This window comes from Aulostomus chinensis, chromosome 8 (assembly GCF_037954235.1).
Source record: "Aulostomus chinensis isolate RoL2024-O1b breed Wild chromosome 8, RoL_Achi_v1.0, whole genome shotgun sequence".
Lineage (NCBI taxonomy): Eukaryota > Metazoa > Chordata > Actinopteri > Syngnathiformes > Aulostomidae > Aulostomus > Aulostomus chinensis.
The window spans coordinates 341579-366545 of record NC_141327.1 but is presented as its reverse complement, the minus strand read 5'-3'; the positions used below and the strand labels follow the sequence as shown (position 1 = coordinate 366545).

Sequence of the window (24967 nt, the reverse complement as noted above, 5' to 3'; positions counted from 1 at the left end):
CCAGTCCACCATGAGCTCCACCACTGGCAGAGACACAGGAAGCCTTGTAGCCTAGCAAAGCTGACAATGCGAGCACTACTGGCGAGCAGCTGTGTCCGCCATTACCCACAGAGGCGACACACATCAGGCTGCCGGGCAGGTAACAGCTCACAGCAGCGGACCTGTACGAGCAACCACCAAGACCACATTCAGAAGCAGGGTGAATGCAGAGCTGACCTGAGACTGACGCTGATCGACTGTTTTTTATTCAAAAGTTCATTTAATTCATTGATAAAAATATCATCACAAAAATATTTATGAAACTTGAATGAAAGAGAGCAGAAAGAAGAACAATCTCATTTTCTCTGCCCCTTTATACAAAGAAATCAATTTACAAGCAGCATAATATTGAAAACAAAATGATACAAGATGAATAGAACATGGACAGGCGCACACGGCCTCCCAGAACCCTTCCTTCCTGGGATGAACCGGATCACAGTCCAAAAATCAAAGTCACGTCAGAGGAACAGCGCGGTAACTCGATCAGCAGCAGGTCATCAATGGAATCATTTTACAGACAGATATGAATGATGGCAAAGTATGGAATTACAACACGAAAGCCCCGATACGCTGTGTGTGTGTGTGTGTGTGTGTGTGTGTGTGTGTGTGTGTGTGTGTGTGTGTGTGTGTGTGTGTGTGTGTGTGTGCAACACAGACACTGCTTTTCGAAAAATATTAGGGTTTTCCCTTCCACAGGTGAGACTCTGGCTGGATCCAGCCTTCTCCCATGATGCTCTCCAGGCAGAACTGCTGGAAATACTCCAGTCGGTGGCTGAGACACAGAGACAGAGTCAAGTCTTGATGCACAGCTGTGCAGGTGTTGGCAGTGAGACGGTTCTACAGGGCAACGCTCCTCACACATCCACACCTTCTGGATGCCATTCATTTGCATGTAAATTAATTATTTCCAAACCTTGTTTTACTCATCAGTTTTTCACAAAGAATGCCAGTATTATGCAGTGGAAAAGTTGTATGTTTTTTTCAAATGGAGTCAATTTGGAAATCTCCTGCAAACGCCAACAGGTCACATGAACTAGTTTGAAACTGTCGATGGGGATAAAGACTATTCTCTGGAGACAGACACCGCTGGGGTGTGTGTGTGTGTGTGTGTGTGTGTGTGTATGTATCACACAGTCTGCAGCGTCATGTTAGCATGGAGATGGAAGTTGCAGGGGAAGCCTAAACTTCTTTGCCCTCGTCAGTGACCCTCGATGTCTCCACCACCTGAATCCAGGAAAAGGCCAGTGGGCTCTATCGTCTAGTACCGACTCCAGTTCTATCCTCTATCGTCTAGTACCGACTCCAGTTCTATCCTCTATAGTCTAGTACCGACTCCAGTTCTATCCTCTATAGTCTTTGTACCGACTCCAGTTCTATCCTCTATCGTCTAGTACCGACTCCAGTTCTATCCTCTATAGTCTTTGTACCGACTCCAGTTCTATCCTCTATAGTCTCGTACCGACTCCAGTTCTATCCTCTATAGTCTAGTACCGACTCCAGTTCTATCCTCTATAGTCTAGTACCGACTCCAGTTCTATCCTCTATAGTCTCGTACCGACTCCAGTTCTATCCTCTATAATCTAGTACCGACTCCAGTTCTATCCTCTATAGTCTCGTACCGACTCCAGTTCTATCCTCTATAGTCTCGTACCGACTCCAGTTCTATCCTCTATAGTCTAGTACCGACTCCAGTTCTATCCTCTATAGTCTAGTACCGACTCCAGTTCTATCCTCTATCGTCTCGTACCGACTCCAGTTCTATCCTCTATAGTCTAGTACCGACTCCAGTTCTATCCTCTATAGTCTAGTACCGACTCCAGTTCTATCCTCTATAGTCTAGTACCAACTCCAGTTCTATCCTCTATCGTCTAGTACCGACTCCAGTTCTATCCTCTATCGTCTCGTACCGACTCCAGTTCTATCCTCTATCGTCTAGTACCGACTCCAGTTCTATCCTCTATCGTCTCGTACCAACTCCAGTTCTATCCTCTATAGTCTAGTACCGACTCCAGTTCTATCCTCTATAGTCTAGTACCGACTCCAGTTCTATTCTCTATCGTCTCGTACCAACTCCAGTTCTATCCTCTATAGTCTAGTACCGACTCCAGTTCTATCCTCTATCGTCTCGTACCGACTCCAGTTCTATCCTCTATCGTCTTGTACCAACTCCAGTTCTATCCTCTATCGTCTCATACCGACTCCAGTTCTATTCTCTATAGTCTTTGTACCAACTCCAGTTCTATCCTCTATAGTGTAGTACCGACTCCAGTTCTATCCTCTATAGTGTAGTACCGACTCCAGTTCTATCCTCTATAGTCTTTGTACCAACTCCAGTTCTATCCTCTATAGTCTTTGTACCGACTCCAGTTCTATCCTCTATAGTCTAGTACCGACTCCAGTTCTATCCTCTATAGTCTTTGTACCGACTCCAGTTCTATCCTCTATAGTCTAGTACCGACTCCAGTTCTATCCTCTATAGTCTAGTACCAACTCCAGTTCTATCCTCTATCGTCTAGTACCGACTCCAGTTCTATCCTCTATCGTCTCGTACCGACTCCAGTTCTATCCTCTATCGTCTAGTACCGACTCCAGTTCTATCCTCTATCGTCTCGTACCAACTCCAGTTCTATCCTCTATAGTCTAGTACCGACTCCAGTTCCATCCTCTATCGTCTCGTACCGACTCCATTTCTATCCTCTATAGTGTAGTACCGACTCCAGTTCTATCCTCTATCGTCTAGTACCGACTCCAGTTCTATCCTCTATAGTCTAGTACCGACTCCAGTTCTATCCTCTATAGTCTCGTACCGACTCCAGTTCTATCCTCTATAGTCTCGTACCGACTCCAGTTCTATCCTCTATAGTCTAGTACCGACTCCAGTTCTATCCTCTATAGTCTAGTACCGACTCCAGTTCTATCCTCTATCGTCTCGTACCGACTCCAGTTCTATCCTCTATAGTCTAGTACCGACTACAGTTCTATCCTCTATAGTCTAGTACCGACTCCAGTTCTATCCTCTATAGTCTAGTACCAACTCCAGTTCTATCCTCTATCGTCTAGTACCGACTCCAGTTCTATCCTCTATCGTCTCGTACCGACTCCAGTTCTATCCTCTATCGCCTAGTACCGACTCCAGTTCTATCCTCTATCGTCTCGTACCAACTCCAGTTCTATCCTCTATAGTCTAGTACCGACTCCAGTTCTATCCTCTATAGTCTAGTACCGACTCCAGTTCTATTCTCTATAGTCTTTGTACCAACTCCAGTTCTATCCTCTATCGTCTCATACCGACTCCAGTTCTATCCTCTATAGTCTAGTACCGACTCCAGTTCTATCCTCTATAGTCTAGTACCGACTCCAGTTCTATCCTCTATCGTCTCGTACCGACTCCAGTTCTATCCTCTATCGTCTTGTACCAACTCCAGTTCTATCCTCTATCGTCTCATACCGACTCCAGTTCTATTCTCTATAGTCTTTGTACCAACTCCAGTTCTATCCTCTATAGTGTAGTACCGACTCCAGTTCTATCCTCTATAGTGTAGTACCGACTCCAGTTCTATCCTCTATAGTCTTTGTACCAACTCCAGTTCTATCCTCTATAGTCTTTGTACCGACTCCAGTTCTATCCTCTATAGTCTAGTACCGACTCCAGTTCTATCCTCTATAGTCTTTGTACCGACTCCAGTTCTATCCTCTATAGTCTAGTACCGACTCCAGTTCTATCCTCTATAGTCAAGTACCGACTCCAGTTCTATCCTCTATAGTCAAGTACCGACTCCAGTTCTATCCTCTATAGTCTTTGTACCAACTCCAGTTCTATCCTCTATAGTCTAGTACCAACTCCAGTTCTATCCTCTATAGTCTAGTACCGACTCCAGTTCTATTCTCTATAGTCTTTGTACCGACTCCAGTTCTATCCTCTATAGTGTAGTACCGACTCCAGTTCTATCCTCTATAGTGTAGTACCGACTCCAGTTCTATCCTCTATAGTCTTTGTACCAACTCCAGTTCTATCCTCTATAGTCTAGTACCAACTCCAGTTCTATCCTCTATAGTCTAGTACCGACTCCAGTTCTATTCTCTATAGTCTTTGTACCGACTCCAGTTCTATCCTCTATAGTGTAGTACCGACTCCAGTTCTATCCTCTATAGTGTAGTACCGACTCCAGTTCTATCCTCTATAGTCTTTGTACCGACTCCAGTTCTATCCTCTATAGTCTAGTATCGACTCCAGTTCTATCCTCTATAGTCTTTGTACCGACTCCAGTTCTATCCTCTATAGTCTAGTACCGACTCCAGTTCTACACTCTATAGTCTAGTACCGACTCTATCCAGACGCTTATCCACAAGAGAAGGTAACTTACAAGTCTGGTTTCTGCCCCTCCACCTGCTGGTCTTTGGGGATGGGGTAGAGGGCCTCATAGGTGCGCTCCTCTCCTGAGCCGTGGATGGCGTACGAGTTCATCCTGTTGACACCGGGGGGGAAGTACTCCCACGGAACCACTGCTTCACCTGTCCACCTGTCCGCTGTGATGGTGGCATTGAAAACCATGGGCAGTTGTTGCTGGGACAGAAAGGAACATGAAGTCTATGAACCCTGACTGAACTCTAGTCATTACTGACAACAGCTTCCTGGAGGTGTGTCTACCTGGAAGGCCTGGCCCGCCCCTGACAGCAGCAATATCAGGTGCTGTCCATGTCTGAAGATACAGGAAGAGGTCTGGTGTCAGTCTTTTCCTGGTTAGTTGTACCATGTCACGGTAGAGCTGGTGAAGCCGTGTACTTACGGACAGACCTCCACCTCCAGGTAGTTTTCTGTCCTACAGTCAAGGAAGAAGGACTCTACAACTGAGGACAGAGAATTACTCAGAATTTCCTGTCCACAAAGAAAGACATCTGAATCACTGTAATCACTGACTTTGAGCTGGACAGTAAAATAACAGTCGTGAAAATACTGTCATAAACAAAGACTCCACACCTCCTGGCCCAGCAGCGTGCTCGTTATCTACTGCCATGACAACCAGGGTGGTGCGTTAATGAGGCCAGTGGGGCTCATCAACCAGGAATCACACCTCCGTCAGTCAGGAAGTGGTGGTGAGTATCATTCCTGGTCACTGCTGCCACTTTCATGATGCCAATATGATTATCATAGTTGTTGGAGTGGGGGGGGGGGGCTACACCTGCACAGCACAGACCAAACTCACCATCAGACTAAAGACATGGCGTCTGGACACCCATCATGTGATGATAGCAATAATAACAATTACAATTATGATCGTAATAAGAGGAGAAGTGTTTTTACAGTTGGTGGGAACCATAAAAGCAACACCTGTGCAACTGATCACCCATCCAGCAACATGTGTGGACGAGTGCCAGCGCCAGGTCACGGGTCCACCGCCACTGAGTGAAGGAGTGCTGGCGGTGGAAACAGAACCACTAAAGGTAGCCATCAGTGTGCCGTCATTCTGTCCTGTTGATTGATAGCAGGCCATAAATACGACCTTTGTGGAGCTCACAGTGTTTCAGTTGAACCAACAGGACAAGTTGGAAGTGTCTCAATGGAACAGTTTCACGCGCGATGACGGTGCAGGAAAGAGACATCAGCCTCCAACCTCGAGTTCTTTTGTCTCACAGTCAACTTAGTTTTTGACTTTAATGACAGGCTCAAGATAAAATGCATAAATAGACCCCAAAATCGTGACTTTCAAATATATTCATCTCCTAAAACATTGGTTTCCATCAAGTGGCAAAACTAGACAACAGAAGTAAACAAAAAAGGGTTTATTTGTGATGCTGAAGTTGAGCATCCTTCCTAGGCTAACGTTAGCTTAGCACTGCTAACCGTAGCATCCAGGCTTCCAGCATCATCAGAGGGTTCATTAGTGAAGATGATCTTGATGAACTGAACCTGGAAGATCATCAACTTTTGTTCACCAGAGCTGTTTTACTGGTTCAATCACCACAATCACATGGAGCGATCCTATTGGCTGCTGGGGGCGGAACCAGGAGATGACCACTTCCTGTTGGTGGAGGAACCAGGAGATGACCACTTCCTGTTGGACGAACAACATACCTCATACCTGACATGACCACTTCCTGCTGGTGGAGGAACCAGGAGATGACCACTTCCTGCTAGACTAACAACATACCTCATCTGTGTTGCATTCATTTTTTATCAGTTCTTTGAATGCATCATCGTTTTGAGGGACGGGAAACGATGTCTGTCTTACCAGGAGCTTTGATATCAAACCTGCACTCCTATTTCTCGACGACAACAAGGCCACTGCTGACAGGAAGCAAGGGGAAAACACAATTTACCATTTTTACCTCGTTTGCTTGGACAAATGGAAGTATTGTTTAACTGTGACCATCATTATTAAATACAAGCAGCTCCAAGTCTTCATGTGTAACTGCTACTGATATCATTAACTCTGTTCTGTTTCTTAAACTATGTGTAAGGGAGTGAAAGGTTCATTGGTTCATGGTTTATAAAATGATACTGAAAATTGCAACACTGCCCTCTAGTGGCAGAGTGGGTACAGTCCGCGTATTGTGGGACACCCGCACGATCTCCCCTCAAACAATATTAGGGTGTTGAGGTCACGTGTGAGCAGGGTCTGGGGATACGATGTGAGTTCCAGTTTCTCAACACTTGGTTATGATTTCTTTTGTTAACTTATGTTAGTAGGAACTGAGCTATCATACATCTCACTTGGGTTATGTTGCATATTTCATTCTATGCCCAAGTTTCTAGTAAGCAATGTTAGACTACTTAGCAAGTTGGGTTAACTGTGTGTTGTCATCCCTCATGCATCCACGTCAAGACAAGCTCCCTGTACGTGAAGCTGTCCCACCCTGAAGCAAAGAGCTGCATGTGTCCGTCCACCACAGGTCACACTGACTTCCTGTGAGGCACAAGTCCGCCTCCTGGTGCAGTGATGTGGCCACGCCTCACACATGTAGGCACACTTTCGCATGTCTGAGAAGTAGGGAACCTAAAAACTGTCTATGAATTATTGACGCTTCAAGGATGAAATACTCCTTCAACACATCATCCATCCCTCCATCCATCCCTCCATCCATCATCCATCCCTCCATCCATCCCTCCATCCATCATCCATCCCTCCGTCCATCTATCCATCCTTCCCCCATCCATCCCTCCATCCATCCCTCCATCCATCATCCATCCCTCCATCCATCATCCATCCCTCCATCCATCATCCATCCATCCACCCATCTATCCATCCTTCCCCCATCCATCCCTCCATCCATCATCCATCCCTCCATCCATCATCCATCCATCCCTCCATCATCCCTCCATCCATCCCCCATCCATCCCTCCATCCATCATCCATCCATCCCTCCATCCATCATCCATCCCTCCATCCATCATCCCTCCATCCATCTATCCATCCATCCCCCATCCATCCCTCCATCCATCATCCATCCCTCCATCCATCATCCCTCCATCCATCTATCCATCCATCCCCCATCCATCCCTCCATCCATCATCCCTCCATCTATCATCCATCCCTCCATCATCCCTCCATCCATCCATCCATCCATCCCTCCATCCATCATCCCTCCATCTATCATCCATCCCTCCATCATCCCTCCATCCATCCATCCATCCCTCCATCCATCATCCATCCCTCCATCCATCATCCCTCCATCCATCTATCCATCCATCCCCCATCCATCCCTCCATCCATCATCCCTCCATCTATCATCCATCCCTCCATCATCCCTCCATCCATCCATCCATCCATCCCCCATCCATCCCTCCATCATCCATCCATCCCTCTATCCATCATCCATCCATCCATCCCTCCATCTTCTCCCTCTCCTCCTGTTGAGGGTGGTGGGGGTGGAGCCTATCCCAGCAGCCCTCCCCCTGGACAGGTCACCAGTCCATGGCAGGGCCAACACATAGAGACAGACAACCATTGGCTCTCCCAGCCACGCCTACGGTCAATTTAGAGTCTGGATTAACCTGGTCCCTCTTGATGTCTTTGGACTGTGGAGGAAGCTGGAGTACCAGAGAGAACCCAGCAGGAACAGGGAGAACATGGAGACTCACCCAGAAAGACCCCGTGCTGCAGCCGGGGCTCCACCCACAACCTTCTTGATGGGGGGCCACAGGGAGGACCACTGCTCCACCCACAACCTTCTTGATGGGGGCCACAGGGAGGACCACTGCTCCACCCACAACCTTCTTGATGGGGGCCACAGGGAGGACCACTGCTCCACCCACAACCTTCTTGATGGGGGCCACAGGGAGGACCACTGCTCCACCGGGCCGGTGAAATCATTTTATTTATTTAAAAAGGTGCTTACTTAAATTTTGGACAAAAAGTGAGATGGTTGATTTGGTGGTGAATCAGAAGAATTGTGTTCAAGATGGTTCAAAATCTACTGAATCATTTCATTTGCGGTGAACTTGCATCACAAATGCTCATGTTCAAGCTTCCACAATCTCCCTTGCAGAAGAAATAAATGTACTATTAAATCCCCAAAACTCCTGCCGTGGACTGATTCGATTCTTGACATTTTCAGGAAACGAACTATGCCTGCGGCAGTGTGAGCTGCCTTCCTCACCTTCATAATCCCAGAGTCCAGGGAAAGGAAGGCCTGGGGTCCCTGCAGGGGCCTCTGGGTCATCAAAGAAGGGAGCAGAAACCAGCATCTTCAGCCCTCCATTACCAGGAGAGAAGATAATCCTGACGGGGTCGTGCTTCACAGGATTGCTGTCCCAGGTGTGCTGGATCACAAACTGCCTCTGCATCGCAGGTCTGGAAACGGTAGTACACAGGGTGAGGACCTGCAGCGTGGCCGTTACTGTGTGCCCGTTCATCGCAAACTTACAGAGACTGACAGCAGAGCAGCACGTAGAGCAGATGACCAGCTAATCCCATGTTGCCCAGGACTACTACACCGGTACTACACCCGTACTACACCGGAGCCTGGCTGTCTCGGGCTGATATACTCAGCGAAGTACTTGAAGCACATTGTTATCACAGCAGCTCCGTTTCTCATTAACCCATCACGATTGTAAAAAAAGATTTCCTGATAAAAGAAGCAGAAGAGTGACACTTACTTTAACTTGCTCGTTGTTGTTTCAGATCAGTCTCCGCGCAAATCTGAGACAATAAACTACTAAAAATGTGTTATTTCACAACAAAAGTACGGCAAAATAATCAAAACACGAGTTCTTAACAAGTAGCAGCTCGCAATACCGACGACTGTATCTACTTTCTAACTACCGAGAAAAAACAACCTGAAACAATGTGTCTGTAAAAGAACATAGAACTAATTTCAAAAGAACGTGTATGCCTCAAAATACGGAACTGAAATTCACAACCACCCGCGGAGGGTGGAACCTGTTTTAATCCCACTTCTACACACGGAGTCATTTCACTGCTGCGCTGTAAAAAAAAATACACCGCACGCGCTTGATCCCCATTGGCTGTATTTTTTTTTTTCAAAACCGACGGCGGAACAAAAAGAAAACGTAAATATCCACTTGTGTTCATGTGACATTTTGTGCAGACGCTGGTAAGCTGATATTCTGACATACGTCTCGCCTTCAGACGGGAGCGTTTTGTCTTCAAAAGTAGCGACATTTTGACTTTTCTGTCGGTGTAGTTGGCGAATCTAACGCTCGCTGAGATTGATTAGCTGCGGCGGCTAGGCTAGACTAGGCTAGGCTAGGCTAGTAGCTCCAGGTCTCTACAAGGCTGTGCGGCTAACTGGATCGATCCCAGGTCGCTGTTCGGCCAACCGGTCAATGTTGACTTCATTTAAAAACGTGTTTGGCATCAACCACATGAGAGGAAATCCTCTTGCTAACGTTTTTGACTTCGTTCTTAGGTCGCAGCATGGACGCAGATGCCGAGTTCTTGCGGGATCAAGGTGAGGACAGAGTGTATTGTCAAGACAAACCGTGAGAAAACACTTAAAGGGCCATTTTCTGGATAAGGTTTGAGAAAATTAATGATGAGAATTTTAAGGAAAAGTCATAGAAATGTGCTTCACGGATACTACACGGGCATATTAGAGGTGGCCTGAGATCTTAAGTTTGTATCAATCCACGGAAGTTGTCATTCGTGGTAGCAGAGTGTATTCTGGTAAATTGTGCATGTTTATCTGTACTTGTAAACAGAATTGCCTTCATTTATCAAACCAGCGCAAATTTGAGCGGAGATAATATCAGCGTGCGACAGGACTCGGGTGAGATCTACGTAACCTGCGTGCCACACCGCTCCCAGCGTAAGAACGAGCGGCTGGTGATGAATTCGGCGGCTGAAATCAATCCTAATTATCATATCACGCCTCTATAAACGCAAAGCCACACCCCTAGCGTTTATGACACAGAGAGACCAAGCCGGCAGAGAAAAAAAATCTTTTCAGAGGCTGAAGTGGAGACACTCAGGAGTCTGGTAGCCGCGCACCGTTTAGTTTTGCTGGGTGGCCTGAAATCAATCAGGTATAAAAGGCAAGAAGAGAGAAATTACAGCTGCGGGCAACAGCGTTCCCACAGTCCATCGGACTAAGAATGTTCAAATTTCTACATCTGTGATGGTGAATAAAGCATTTGATGGTGAAACATTTGATACATCAAACTTTTTTTATTTTGGACCAGATGAACCAGAAAGTGTTGAAGGGGAGTCTGAAACTGCCCAGAGTTCCCAAGGGCAGCTCATAGAGCAGGAGAGCGCGTCTGACCCCTGTGCTGAAGGCTCTGACACTGCCCAGTGTTCCCAGTCATGCCAAATGCAGCCAACAGCGCAGCGGCGCGTCACTGCCCCACGTGCTGGTGCAGCACCTCGTCCCTCTGTATTAACGGCCCAGGTCCTAGAAAAGCAAACAGTGATGTGCAGTTGGATGGCAGAAATAAATAAGTCACTTCAGGCAATCAACTCTACATCACTACAGATAAATGAGAATCTTGAAAGGTTAAACAGAGGAAGTAAGTTCACTCAACCTTTAACGTCTTTTTGAAACAACATTACCTACATACCACCAACATATCACCAAATGTTAAATCAGTTCCTCCCTCCTCCTGAGGGCTCCTGACTGTGGAGGTTGTGGCCAGGGATCCCTGGGCACAGGGGGGCTCTCTGGGTGCAGGTCTTCTAATGGCACCCCATTCTTCTGTGCAGTTTCTCTCCACATGTCAGGATTATATTGCACACCTTTTCAGGGGTGTAAAGCAGGGTTCCTCCGGCTGACCTGAGACAGAGCCACCAGCCCTTAAGGAGCCCCGTGCAGCGCGCCACCGCGGCCTATGTGCATGTATGAGCGTATTAAGCCGCTTCTCCTGATGAGGTACTTGGCCAGAGGATAGCCTTCATCACCTGAATGGATCACATAGAACTGTTGGAGCTGTCCAACAGTCAAAATAATAATTGTGTGTAACTCACCGATGAATTGACTCTCACCATGCAGTGCGCCCTCCTGTAACCGAGGACCTACGCTGCCGTCAGAATACTCATTCTGGCATCACTGATTACTTGAACATTATATATTAATATTTGCGATTGATGTAAGTGTAATCATTCACGCATGGTGGCGTCGGACGCACACGGGGACAACCAATCACGTTTGGAAACCTCATAAAATTCCCTTTTAATCCCAGTTTTCTGAGCATCATGATACAGGAATTGAATTCACTCAGCAGAGAGGGACTGATTGCCCTCAGAACTGCTGGCATGGTTGGGCTGAGTGACGGCTGGGTGATTCCAGACCGATCACCGAGCCCCCGCTGAAAGGACCTGGTGGCCAGCAGCGTTCCATGCACCAATTCAAATTGGAAGGGTACTCAGGTACACAATTATGTATTTAAAAATTATCTTTTAATTAATATGATACACATTTGCCATAAGGATTTGTCGTGACGCACACACCTTCATCAGTGACACGACATCTGCTGTTAAAACAACTCTCCCACTCCTGTCCATCAACCTCAAGTCACCTCTCGTCAAATCTAAATTTGTATACACAAAGTCAGACCTGTTGTAAGATTTCATCGCTGAATGTGCTCACACTGAAATTGATCGATGCAACAGCTTGTGTCGTTGTGTAGCACGTTTTACGCTTCTTTGATAAATGAGGGCCAATATGCAGTATTGGGACTGCACCCCACTTTAGTGGAAAAAAAATCATGGGAATGTATTTTACTGGTAAAAATGTGTTTGACCCCTGGTGAGATTTCAAGTGGGTTGTAAGTCATCATACATAGGCCACTGTGTGTGTGTGTGTGTGTGTGTGTGTGTGTGTGTGTGTGTGTGTGTGTGTGTGTGTGTGTGTGTGTGTGTGTGTGTGTCGGTCCAGTCCACAGGCTAAGTTCTGCTCTCAGCCAGTACCAGTCTGCATGCCACACTCAGGTACAAACCACGCTTTAGTTGGCTACCTTTTTGGTATCTTCAGTTGAAACATCCAAGGGACACTTCATCTGAGTTTTTTACTAAAGGAAACAAAAATGTTGTGTGAAAAAGAAGTACCACTGGTAATGCGGACTCCTCCCCTCAGGTTCAGGAGCAGCAGTCTCCTCCTCCCTGGATCACCGACACAAGGTCAGACATCCCAGAAGTCTTTGTTTCCTTCAAACGGCCACTGATGAAGCTGTATAGCCATGTGGCAGACAGTCAGGACACTGTAGCTAGTCTGGGCTACGAGGGAAACAAGCTTCTGCTGATGCGAATGCAATGTAGAGATTTAATTTCACAAATGAGGGTTATACCTGCTGTGTTACAGTATAATGGCTCCCTTGATAGCAGAGTATGATCGACACATGGATGAAATGACTGAACAGCTGCAGAAATACCAGGTGAAACACGCTAGATAACTTGAACTGACGCACACAACTTGAGTGTCTTTAACAACTGAAATATATATTCTGAAGTATGTGTGTATTTATTTTGGACCATAGTAACAAAAGATGGAGGGAAACATTGCAGGCAGGTCAATAACAGAGGGTGTAGGCTGATTGTAAATATATCATGATGTTGTTAGATACCCACGTATCATACTTTATACTTCACTCATACATAGGAAACGTAATAAGGTACTATAATGCATCACATGTGGATTTACAATATATAATAGAGCAAAATACTAGTTATATACTAGTTCAACAATACTGCAAAAGCTCAAAAAACTAAATATGAAAGTATACATCAATTATAGATAGCCATAACATGTATATAATTATAACAATAGTATAAATACTAATGTTGATGTTATAAGGACGTGTCAGATTTGTCTATTACCATATATTTGAACTTTTTAAGTTTGCTTATTGAACTACACATTTTTAGTTCTTTGTCTAAGTTATTCCCAAAGTTTCAGCCCTTTGAGATCTCCACTGACATCAGTTTTTTTAAACACACATGTTCCCTGTGGTGTGTACAGACTCTCTTCCCCTGATAAGCTCCTGGGGGCAGTGTGCTAATGCCTTGTTATGTCTTATATGTTGTAAAAGCAGCAATGAGGGCCATAAAATTTTCCATAAACTGCATCACGTTGTGTTGACTGACCAACAGGTGTCCATGTCAGAAGTCAAAGTGAAGCTGGAGAGGCTTGTCAAGGAGAACGAGAGGTAGCAACCTCCTACTGGTGGGAATCGGAAATGTTGTTGGAGAATTTCCAATATTAATTTCAAATGTTATTTATTGACAAGTACCACCAAAAATTGCAGTGTTTTTTGTGGGAAGTAATTGTACTGTAGTAATGTCACTTTGGTGATAGTAAAGACATTGATAAAACTTACACCTCTAGTACCTAAAACCTTTGTCAGGCTGCATGCAGAACTCAGGGAGTCGGTGGAGCAGCAGATTCCTGCCCAGCCGGTGCCCTCGGTACCAGGGGGCAGCACAACAGAGGAAGAAGTCTTTAGGAACCTGCAAGAACAAGTGCAGCTGTCTGAGCAGGTCAGCATTGGTCCTTATGTCTATCACCAGTGGACTGCTGTTCTGTTGCATGTTAATTTCTTTGAGTGTGCGTAGGAGCGTTTGCATGCCACGGTGCTGTGGCAGTCAGCAGCACAGGAGCTGGAGGACCTCCAGCAGATCTACCACAAGACCAGAACTGATGGTCAGGTTCACGATGCTCAGAGACAGCAGCTGCAGGTATAAAGTTCCCACATGCTCAGCCAGTACCTCCACCTGTCACCACTAGATGGAGCCATCATTATAACTACAGCTATGTGGTCTGACACAGCTGGACAGAAGCAGAAGGCATTAACCAGTGGCTCCTTCTTCTTCTCTTTTTCTCAGGATCAGCTTTCTCAGTTCAAACATAACACTCACAAGCTCCAAGCTGCAAATCAGAAACTGGAACTGGTAAGTCAGCATTTTAAATGATTTCCTTGCCGTTACCTTTGGACCAAGTAGCTGAACCCTACTGTACTAACTAGTATTCATGAGTTACTCTGCTAGTCAGTTAGAACCGCCTTGGTTCTATTCAGGGGCTGTCAGCTTGGTAAGGCTGGAAGACTCCTCAAACCTCCATCTCTCTCCTCAACCCTCCATCTCTCTCCTCAACCCTCCATCCCTCTCTCTCTCTTGTTTCTCTCTCTGCTCTTTGATGCCGATCAGTTTCATTGTATTCTGAGAGATCCATAGTGGACAGTCTGTTCTTAATGAGAGATGTTTTTGATGTGTGCAAGCTGTACAACATTAAAATTGGAATTCTTTCTGTTGATCAGGAGCAGGAGTTTGATCATGTGGGTCACTCCTTTGTAATTGCTGCACTGCAGGCATTTGGATGTTCTGTCCTGGGTGAAGCTGCTGGACAGGGATGTCTGTACAGCAGCGGGCGGCTGCAGGCCCAGTACTGGGAATGTTCAGCTTCTGTAAAGGAGGAAGCTGTACTCGAGCTGTGTGAAGGTCCTAAACATTGGCTTGCTCACAGGAGTCCCAGAGTCGAGGTGGATAGAGGTTTTGGGTCAGACTTTCCCCTAATGGCAGCTGGCAGGTCCTGTATAAGCCCCCTGTGGAGTGGAGGATCATACATAGAGCAATAGCTACAGACAGACTTCAAGTTCACCTGGACTCAAGCCCCAGGAGGGCTGTCCTTTCTCTTCTGGGTCAGAGACGGAGTTCTGCCTTGTCTCTGATTAACTTGTCTGGTTGGAATGTTGAGGGAGTGGGTGGAGTTTAGGAGAGATCTTCTCTTCACCCCTGTTTTTGTTTGGCCCAAAATATAAAGACTTGTCGAAAGGACTACATGTTGTAATCCCTAGTATTTGCACCACTTCTAATTTCCTAAGCGATGGCTGGTATCAGGCTTTACCCCTGGGACACATAGTCAGTTGTGTACCCCCACATCACAGGGTGCTTGAGCCATGTATCACAAGTCACCCTCCGCTGAGGCAGGCCCACCACAGGTTGGTCAAGCCTGGGTCTGTGTCCCGTGGTTAATCTGCCTTAGCGGCCCAGATGGCATCACTCTTCTTCAACCAGAGCCAATGACTTGTCCTCTCAGCGGTTTCGGCCAGCTTTTTGATGGCCAGTCCCCGGATTTTAACTGCTCTCAGGAGCTTTTCTGTTTTACTGGATACAAACCTCTGCCTGACTGCCTCCCGAACAAACGAGGGTGTCAGTGCACATCCTGGTTGCTGACAGGTTGGGTGTTGATGGATACCCTCTTGAGCTCGACTTTATCGGCCAGATTTTATCAATCGGTGGTGGCAAGTACAATTTTGTATGCTGCTGTCTGCTGGGGAGGCAGTGCGACAGAGAGGGACACCAGAAGGCTGGACAAGCTGATCCGCAAAGCAGGCTCAGTATTGGGAAGGCGCCTGGACTCGCTGGGCATTGTGGTGGAGAGGCGGATGCGGACCAAGCTGTCTGACATCATGGATAACTCCAACCACTCCCTCCACCACACCCTCATGGAGCAAAGCAGCAGCCAGAGCAGGCACTTACTCACGCTGCGCTCCAGAACAGAGCGTCACAGGAAATCGTTCATTCCTGCAGCCATCAGACTCTACAACAGCTCGGCCGAGGACAGGGGCCGCTGACCCAGACTCTGTTGTACTGTCAAAGCTCCACCCTCCGCTCCCCTCATGTGCAATCCACTACTGACCTTTTATCCCTTTTATTCAACTGTTTTTATTGTTTTTAGTATTTATTGACACAATGCACTTTACTTTACACACACTTTTTATCAGACTTTTTTTTAATCAGGCTCACATTTTTATCCTTTTATAATGACTTTTATAATGACTGTATGTTGTGGTGTGTGTATTCTGTGTATGTGAGCTGTGGGATACATTGAATTTCCCTGAGGGGATAAATAAAGAATCTATCTATCTATCTAGACACCTGAGGACCTGGTTGTGTCTCCATGTGTATCTGCCTTGTGTGAGGCTGATTCTAGAGCCATACCAAAATGTGCTTGAGTGTTGCTGGGGTTGTACACAGTGGGCAGGATGAGTCCTTTCGCAACCATAGCTGCAGATTTATAGGAGAGGGTAGCACATCATATGTAGCTTGGATGATGAAGCTCAGTCTGTTGGATTCTATGCCCCAGAGTTCTCTCCATGTGAGTTTCTTCTCAACACCCTCCCACCTCATCCAGCGGCCCTGTTTGGCTTGTGCTACAACTTTGGAACTTCTGGCTGCTTCCTTCTGTCAATGGACCTCCTCTACCACCATGGCTCAATGTTCAGTTCCGAGGCCTGAGGCCTCCTCTGCTTTGTTGGATGTGACCCCCTCTCTAGGATTAAGAGCAGACCTAAGACCTTCCTTTTTGATTAGGCTTATAGTTGGGCTGCTTAGGCTGGACCTTAGATCTGCTGCTATAGGCTCAGACTGCTGGGATCTCCCATGGTGCACTGGACTTCTCTCTACTCCTCTCTGTCCTCCTATATGTGTCATACATAAATCATACTCATACATATTACTAACTCATCTTCTTCTCCGGAGCCTTTGGGTTCCCCTCATCCCAGATCCTGGTGCTGCTGGAGGAGGCTCCAGACCTGAAGAGGCTCCAGCTGCCACCTGTAGCTCCACCTACTCACGTCCCCGTCTGTCCATCAGTCTCTCCTCCATTCTCTGTCTTTGTCTCTGTCCATCAGTCTCTTCCTTTTCTCTCTCTCTTTATCTCTGTCCCACTCTTTCCTTCTGTCTCTCTGTCTTCCTCCATTATCTGTCTTTGTCTCTGCCCCGCTCTCCTGCTCTTCCCCCCAACTGGTCAAAGCAGAAGGCCATCCCCACTGATCCTGGGTCTGCTCGACGATCCTGCCTGTTAAAAGGAAGGTTTTCGTCACCGCTGTTGCAGGATGTGCTTGCTCATGGAGAATTGTTGGGTGTAAATTCATTGAAGGAGTGTGGTTCTAGACCTGCTCTACCTGTAAAGTGTCATGAGAGAACTTCTGTTGTGATTTGGCGCTATACAAATAAAATTAACTTGACTTGAATGGCACTTGTCACTATGGCGTCCTGGGAGTCAGTGTGGAACATGTCCAACCTCACCTTGGCACATTTGAACTCTTCACCTTGGCTAGAAATTGACAGTGACAGGGCTCTGTTTCTGTAGAGTCCAACACTGGTGAGGTATTTTGAAAGTCCAAGCCACTTCCTCACATGAGAGTTCACTAGCCTTTCCAGTCGGTTGGCATGGCTCAGCGAGACGTCATACATGTACAGTGGCCACAGGAGTCTGGGTAGCAGCCCAAACTGGAGGCACCAGAGCTTCATTTTCCCCGGTAGTGCTGTGTTTTTGATCCGTCTGAGATTGTTAGCCGTGCTGGAGTTGTTCAAGTTGCTGGGTGTCTTTGAGATCTGCATTATACCTTCATCTGAGGCTCTTGATGGGCTTCTCTAGCGCCATTGGAATTGGTTCCTCACGAATGTGGAACCACTCACTGGTTACTTGGCCTTTAAGGATGGAAATGCTTTGTGGAAAAAGCACTGCTTTTCGCAGCTTTGTCAGTCGCTTCTTTCTTTTAGCCTGCAGGTCATCAAGTCCCACTCTTTACATCCCTGTGGCCTTCCTCCACTGCTTTCTCAATTGTCCTCTTACTTTCACCGGCCATTCAATTTCTCGCTACCTCCTGGACTCTGGCTAGTTTAAAGGGCCTTTTTGCTGCCTCTGTTTCTTTCCCTTAAACCCAAACCTCCATGCACCATAGAATTAGATAATGGCTCCCATTTTTTCCAGCTTTCTTTCAACAGGACCCTTCTGTTGTTCAAGTAAGGGGACCAGGTCTGAGTCAATGGTCTCCCACTTTATTTTCTGGCAGGACTTGGGCAACAGGACCTGAGGCTTCCTCCCTTCCATCTTCTCTGTGGCTGGCAGCTGCTAGCTGGGCTTAGTGTTGAAGACTGTTGCTGGGTGTTGCAAGCTGATCCGTAGGCTGGAAACTCGTGTGGTCTGTGGTGGGCTGGGCTCTGGGCTAGAGACTCCAAGTTGTGGCTGTCTGGGCTTTGGGGTTTAGACTGCTGCTGGCTGTGGCTGGCTGGAGTGTCTATGTGAAGCTGAACTTCTTCCGAGTTGCTGATACCAATGAGGACTGTGGGAGATCTCCTTCCTCAGGGCTTCACTCGACTGATCTGACCTGCTTTTTCAGAAGTACTGGTCAATGCAAGACCCCTTGCTGAATTTGCTCAGGCATTTTTTTAGGCTTTGATGGATTTTAAGGCCCCTCACTGTTGTGAGCTTTTACCAGCCACAAATGCATACGCCCCCCTTGGGAGGTGTTCCAGGCATGCCCAACTGGGAGGAGGCCTCGGGGCCGACCCAGGACACGCTGGACGGATTATATCTCTCAGTTGGCCTGGGAACATCTCAGGATTCCCCGGGAAGAGCTGGTGGACGTGGCTGGGGAGAGGACAGTCTGGGCTTCCTTGCTGAGGCTGCTGCCCCCACGACCTGGACCAACCGGATAAGAGGAGGACAATGACAAATGCATATGCCTTAGTGCTGAATTTTTAAAATGATAGTGTGTGTGTGAGGAGAGAGTAAAACTTTCCATGCGATGCATTTTTTATGAGTGGACTCTGAGGCTTCATGTGGTTAGTTCTGAAGACTAAAAGGACAAAGGGAGTTTCAGAGAGGACATTTTAGTACAGTGGTGGGAGGTGTGTGTTTCTATCACTCTTTTCTCTTGTCACACAGACAAACCAGCAGTTAGTGAAGACTGTGACAGAGCAGACCACCCAGATGGAGGAGCTGCAGCACCAGCTCAGGTAACCCTGAACCAACCTCTCGAACTGGTTACGCTGTAGATTGTAATGGAAAATTTTAGGATCACATGGTGTGTTTTTTTTAATGTTTGCACTATGTTTGAACTCTGTGGTTAAGTGACCTTAAGTGTGAGACAATCGTATGTCTGAAAAATGTCTTATTATACTTTCTGTGTCTGTATTGTGGTGATAAATTTTCTGTTCTTTATTTTATAAATGTTCATGTCTGGCAGGTGTGAAAGCTGGTGAGAGTTCAACTTCTATTTCCTCTTTTCATGTGACAGTTGACTTTCTGGTGTCAGAATGCCCAGCAATGAGATCGTATCAAGGTGCAAGTGACACTGTGGAATCTTGTTGAGCACATGCTTGTTGTGTGTGGAACAAATTTCCCTATGCCAGATTAAAGAATTGCTCAGATTGAGCAAAAGTGTTATTTCTCATCTCACCAGAACTTCAAGCCTCTGGGGACAAACAGTGTGTCTATCTTAATAATTTTTCCAGCACAAGTTCTTCTGGAATACTGACATGTGCCACATATTTAACCCCATGCTGCCTGATATCTTCAAACACCTCTTTGCCATAGTTACTGTCGTCGTAATTTAGACCATAATCATTTGACTAAGGGGTTAATTGTGATGGCCTACTCATAGTCAGTCTGAAATAGTTTTAATCTCCTTATGTCCTGTTGCAGACAGGCCAAGGCTGAGCTTAGAACGGCAACGGCTAAAGTGGACGGGATGACCAAACTGCTTCAGAATGTTCAGGAGCAGATCCAGAGACGGGTGAAAACAGAACCACATCAACTAGAATATTTCCTGTGTGATTGCTGCTTGGTGCAGATCTCGAGCCCATTTTAGACACAGAATGCTCCAAGTTTGCGGCACGGTAGAGGCGTGAATTTGCTGTCTTGTCCGTGTGAAATGGAGGTGTAATATTCCTCTTTACAAAAAAGCCGCCACCTGTGTGGGTGTAAACATGTGACGTGATGTACAGCACAAAAATTCACATGAATAGTGACATACAACATAAACGTTGGGAGAACATTCAGCCCCATGACAGTCTGGCAAACCTTGTAGAGCCCCAGTCCAACCTCCCCCTGCTGCTGCTTTTGTTGTGGTCACAGACGTGCTGGTACTTTTTTTCTTAAGTATTGCAACTTGTTGGTAACCTGTTTCTTCATCCGGCGATAGCACGTTGACCAAGCTCCTCTGTGACCTCTTCATACAACAAGCCATCCTTCACAGTCCCGTGAGGTGGTGATCCACGGTCCTCTCAGTGGTGACGGTCAGCAGCTCCCTGATCTCAGCGGCTCCCCAGGCGCTTATCTTGCTGAAATGACGATGCGTCGGAAGAATATTCAGCCCATGACGGTCTCTAAGTTTCACAATAGCAGTTCGCCGCTCCAGCTGCCAGCAGCAGTGGTGTCGACATTCTCGGAGGACCCGTGTTTGATGCGGGAGAACCGGCCATTTTTATAACACCGTCATCATCGACACCTCCGCCCACCTCACGCCGTGCCGGCATATTGACGGCTTGGATTCACATCGCAGAGGAGGAAATCTGCCAGGCCAAAACTGACCCCCAATTTGCTGCAAAAAGCGCCTTCAGTTGGATTGGATGTGGACAGCACATACACACACACACACACACACACACACACACACACATACACACACATACCACACACACACGAACAAATCTAAAGCACACCAGGTTTTTTTAATGTGTTTATGAACCACCTGTTTGACCACCACTGTAATATTATTCCACATTTGTTTTTTGGCCTTTGTCTCAGCATTATTTTATTATTTATCAAGCATTTGTTTTTTTATTCACAAAGTGTCTGAGCCCCCTTAAAGGAGCTCTATAAATGAGAAGAATTGGTATTACGATATGGTCCTTAGAAAGTGTGCATCTATGCATGTTTTTCAGCACACCAGTTTGATATGGGTGGGGGGTGTCAGCACAGCCTCCAGGATAAAATCAGAATCAAAACTTAAAAGCATTAATGAAAACAAAGTTAAGCAAAATGAACTGTGTGTGTAGGATGAAGATGTGGTGGAGGCTCAGGGACGAGAAGATGCAGCAGACCGACGACTGCAGCAGCTTCAGTCAGCCTTGAGTCAGCTAGAGGCCAGGTGACGTCATGACCTGCTGCTTTACCTGCATTTTCCTCTCTCCTTCCTTCTACAAAGATTAAGTCTGAACCTTTTTTTAAAAAAAAAAGGTCAAACATTTATAGAATTGATTAATTTCTTCAGGTTTTTCAAACACCAGTGATGTTCATATTGTTTGGCAGCAAATAGCCTATGTGGTAAAGCCAGAGACCGCCATTCCCACTTCTGTATTTCAAGCCACACATGTTCAGTGGTGTTTTTTCTGAATACACATTTATTTCCTGATCACTATGTATTTTTCAACCTTCTCCTCATGACCATAGTTTAGGTTGCAGTGTGTTCACCTTAGTCTTTGGCTTCAGATCAGACAGCGTACAGGTAATAGCAGGTTGAAACACACTTATTTGAAAGAATTCAACATGGTTATTCAAACACACACACACACACACACACACACACACACACACACACACACACACACACACACTTGCCTCCTGTACTGGTCTGATCTTCCTAAAAGAGTCACGCCTGACTGCAGCGCTCCTTTTATAGTGAGGGGAAGGTAATTGGAACCCACCATTTGGACAGGGGAGTTTGTTAAGGGGTTGAGTTCGTAAGTTGCACATACCAAGAGTTCTATCGCTAAAAACATGACAAATACTTACCTTGTATGTGTTGATGCTATACTTGATATTTTGAAATGTTCTTGTAGGAGTAAGGTCACTTGGATTGTAGGTGGGTTTGTGTGTCAGTCCTGCACTAGGGAGAGTTGGTTTGGTCCAGCACAGACAAGGCTCTGGCTGGAGAGCTCCGGGTTGGTTTTGTTCTATGACAGTGGAGAGTGAAGTTGGGCGCCAGGCTGGAAGAGCTCTGCCCATATATGGCGTGAGAGTCTGCTTATGCTCTATGTTGTTTGCTTGAGTTGAAGCATGCATGTTTATTTTCATTGTTGAATATCCATTTTTTAAGCATCATTTTTGAATTTTTTTTCTGTCACCTTGCAAGAAGACAATACATTTACTTAACTGCAGCTTTTGGTTTGCCTGGTTCTGTACACCCAGCCCTCATTAAAGGGAACTCTTTTACAGCCTACTAAGACGCCTTCATTGGGGAAGTAATGTAAGTTCCCTGTGTTTCCTCTCAGACTAAAAGCTGCATCTCAAGAGGCAGAGACAGTTCGCCGAGAGCAAACCGTGTGGGAGAGAAAAGTGGGGGAACTCCAAGCACGTTGCACTACCATAGAGGAGGAGAAGTACGAGGCCCTGGCCAAAGTCCGAGAGAGTGTTCAGGTGGCTGAGGAGGCTTCACTGCTGAAGGATGAGGTGACTCGCGCCTGTCTGTCTTTGGCAGAATGATAAACTATCACCTTTTCCTTGAGTCTTTTTCCCTGAAACAAGCCTTTCTGCTGAAGTGAACCTCTACCCTCAGGCCCTTCTGAGAGAGAAGCAAAGGACAGAAGAGCTGGAGAAGACAAAGGAAGCGATCCAGCAGTTGATCCGGGATGCTGCTGTCCGCACTCGCAAGGAGGTATGGAACTAGTGAATGGCTGCCTGGGTGTCCTCACACTGACAGATGCCAACCCATCCCATTAAATACCTTGTAGCTAACATCAGATTTCAGCTAACCAAATGAATAATGTTAATCACTTGTCATAAGAAAAAACCATTTAATGGCCACTTTTTGAGATAAGGGATAATAAGTTGAGACATAAGTTGCTTCCATTGGAATCCATTAATTCCCAATTAATGGATCCCTCGTAGGGTTGCATCCCACATATGCCCTGGACTCTTACTAAGTACCATGTGCAATTCTCATGCAATGAAAATATTGTTTACTATTCAGACAAGTGGATATGAGCTATGAGCATAGCAACACAGCTGATGCTATGCTAATGACATCTGACACTGTGTACGGTTGACGAACAATACGAGTTTGCAGTTTGTTTGTCAGAGATGATCTGGATAACCAGACATGTAACTGTCCCCAAATCAATACCAAGATTTATGCAAACAATTCTGGTCAATGCTGACTTGTTCACCTGCTGCTCATCCCAGCTTTTGAACAGTTTGCTGATGTGTTCTGAGTCATCAAATTGTTCTCCAAATATGTGGAAAGAAAGGTTGAGGTTATTAATTTTGTCCCTCCAGAGAGGGTGGAGCTCCAGGTGCTGGTGAGACATGAGATAAACATATTGTCCCTGAAGGAGAATTTGCCTTGTGCTTCTGCATGCACATATGTCAACATAGACAGAAGTACAGTACACAGAACAGCACATACCAGTGGATGTTCACATAGAGCAGCAAGTTTGTAAATACTCATGAAAGTTCATGAAGTCATTCGAATTAAAGAGAGGAAGAGGCACAGGCCCAGTTATGAGAACAAGAACTAGATGATAGTTTGGACTAATTAAAGGGCAAGCCATCGACTGAAACCTCTTAACTCCCCCAACCCCTTAAGCAGGGCTGCACTGGTAGGATATAGCTGCTCTGACAGCAGGTCGACCCAGAAACCTTGTTGCAAACTCACAAGCTGACATTAATCAGATAAATCGGTTCATTTTGAGCATCTAAATACCAACACTCAACTTGCAAAGTTCACACAAGTGGTATGTATACAGCATAGGGAGAAAACGGAATCATTTTAGCTTGGTTGATAATTTCAGTGATTGAGAAGGTGAACAGGCATTTTGATTGGAACTACTTGGTAGTTGTCTGCTATCAGGAATTCATTTACACCCAGCAGTCAGTCGGACTTGCGTAATCTCTTAAGTCCATGGTATAAATCTATGAACCTAATGAAGAAGTACACCTTTGCAGCTGAACCAGTGTCCTGCTTGACCTCCAGAAAGCACTTTTAGGGAAAAGAACAAGAGTATTGTGGGTTATGGACAGGTGTTACCTGTGTTAATTGGCTGTAAGACAGAGTTAACAGCTGTATCTTCAAAAATGCTTGAAAAACCCCCACATTATGACACCAAAATACATAATGAAATTATGTTTTAATGAAAGGGACTCAACATGTGTGATTACCATTAGTTTTCTGTTAGGATGCTGATACAATGCAAGCACACTATGAATTTACACTTCCCCCTCAATTCCCTAATGTTCACAAATTGAATAGAATTAATTCATAAATGTCAGTGCCACAGTAGCAGGCAACAAATACAAGGTAACCGGGAAGGGAGGCAGGGTTGAGGGAGACCTCACCACTTGTCCCATGTAGCAGTCTGGACATGCAGAATCCCCAAAAGTCCAAGCTCATATCTACATTTGAAATGGATGAACCACTGGTTTTAAAAACTTGGCTGATGGTGCCTGTGTTGAGTTGTGCTCACAGTTGAGAAGAAGAGTGTTACATTTGTGAAACTCACCAGAAACCTGGACAGTCCAGGACTGAAGTCAAAGGAAAATGCCACGGTGACTGAAGAGAAAAGCTCAACAGACTGCTGTGGCTCTGCATCCCTCCAGAGCACCCTGAGCCCGCCGGCGCTGCTCCAAACCTGCTAGTGTCACTGGCTGAATGCTGAAGTTGTATTTTCCACACTTGTTGATCAGGAAGCTGTCTTTTAATTGAGCTTTAACTGTCGTGTGTCGTTGAACGGGACATTGATTTTCTTGC

At 46.1% G+C, this 24967-nt stretch overlaps 2 protein-coding genes across 9 annotated transcripts in view; one reads left to right on the top strand and one right to left on the bottom strand.

Annotated features, from left to right (window-relative positions):
* Nucleotides 1-585: 585 nt before the first annotated feature.
* c8h4orf33 (chromosome 8 C4orf33 homolog) lies at nucleotides 586-9567 on the bottom strand. Of its 2 annotated transcripts, none has more exons than XM_086210369.1 (6): nucleotides 9137-9567; nucleotides 8638-8831; nucleotides 4827-4887; nucleotides 4688-4739; nucleotides 4404-4603; nucleotides 586-811 (listed from the first exon to the last, which is right to left on the bottom strand). In XM_086210369.1, exons 2-6 carry the CDS (start codon nucleotides 8822-8824, stop codon nucleotides 715-717), a joined length of 597 nt encoding a protein of 198 aa, XP_086066495.1. In that variant the 5' UTR covers nucleotides 8825-8831; nucleotides 9137-9567; the 3' UTR covers nucleotides 586-714. The 2 variants fall into 2 exon arrangements, with proteins under 2 accessions (XP_086066495.1, XP_086066494.1); XM_086210368.1 differs by lacking the exon at nucleotides 9137-9567 and adding an exon at nucleotides 8905-9107.
* Nucleotides 8227-24967, top strand: part of sclt1 (sodium channel and clathrin linker 1) — a 49370-nt gene continuing 32629 nt past the window's right edge. Inside the window, exons 1-15 of one of the 7 annotated variants that reach the window (XM_086210362.1) lie at nucleotides 8227-8368; nucleotides 8596-8795; nucleotides 9910-9951; nucleotides 12373-12425; nucleotides 12571-12614; nucleotides 12796-12868; nucleotides 13584-13639; nucleotides 13838-13970; nucleotides 14046-14168; nucleotides 14316-14381; nucleotides 19165-19235; nucleotides 19924-20014; nucleotides 21279-21370; nucleotides 22494-22671; nucleotides 22778-22876. In XM_086210362.1, the coding sequence (XP_086066488.1) occupies nucleotides 9918-9951; nucleotides 12373-12425; nucleotides 12571-12614; nucleotides 12796-12868; nucleotides 13584-13639; nucleotides 13838-13970; nucleotides 14046-14168; nucleotides 14316-14381; nucleotides 19165-19235; nucleotides 19924-20014; nucleotides 21279-21370; nucleotides 22494-22671; nucleotides 22778-22876 (1113 nt within the window). In that variant the 5' untranslated portion in view covers nucleotides 8227-8368; nucleotides 8596-8795; nucleotides 9910-9917. Of the gene's footprint in view, nucleotides 8369-8595; nucleotides 8853-8931; nucleotides 9595-9623; nucleotides 9804-9909; nucleotides 9952-12372; nucleotides 12426-12570; nucleotides 12615-12795; nucleotides 12869-13583; nucleotides 13640-13837; nucleotides 13971-14045; nucleotides 14169-14315; nucleotides 14382-19164; nucleotides 19236-19923; nucleotides 20015-21278; nucleotides 21371-22493; nucleotides 22672-22777; nucleotides 22877-24967 lie in introns of those variants that run through there. The other 6 variants (XM_086210361.1, XM_086210365.1, XM_086210364.1 and 3 more) reach the window with 6 other exon arrangements.

Bases quoted from the DNA above. Each gene is read 5' to 3' on its own strand.
- c8h4orf33 (XM_086210368.1), bottom strand. From the start codon at position 8,954: ATGGGATTAGCTGGTCATCTGCTCTACGTGCTGCTCTGCTGTCAGTCT. The intron at 4,604-4,687 runs GTAGACACACCT...TTTCTGTCCCAG, and splicing joins GGGCGGGCCAGGCCTTCCAG to CAACAACTGCCCATGGTTTT. The intron at 812-4,403 runs GTAAGTTACCTT...TCTGTGTCTCAG, and splicing joins GAGGGGCAGAAACCAGACTT to CCACCGACTGGAGTATTTCC.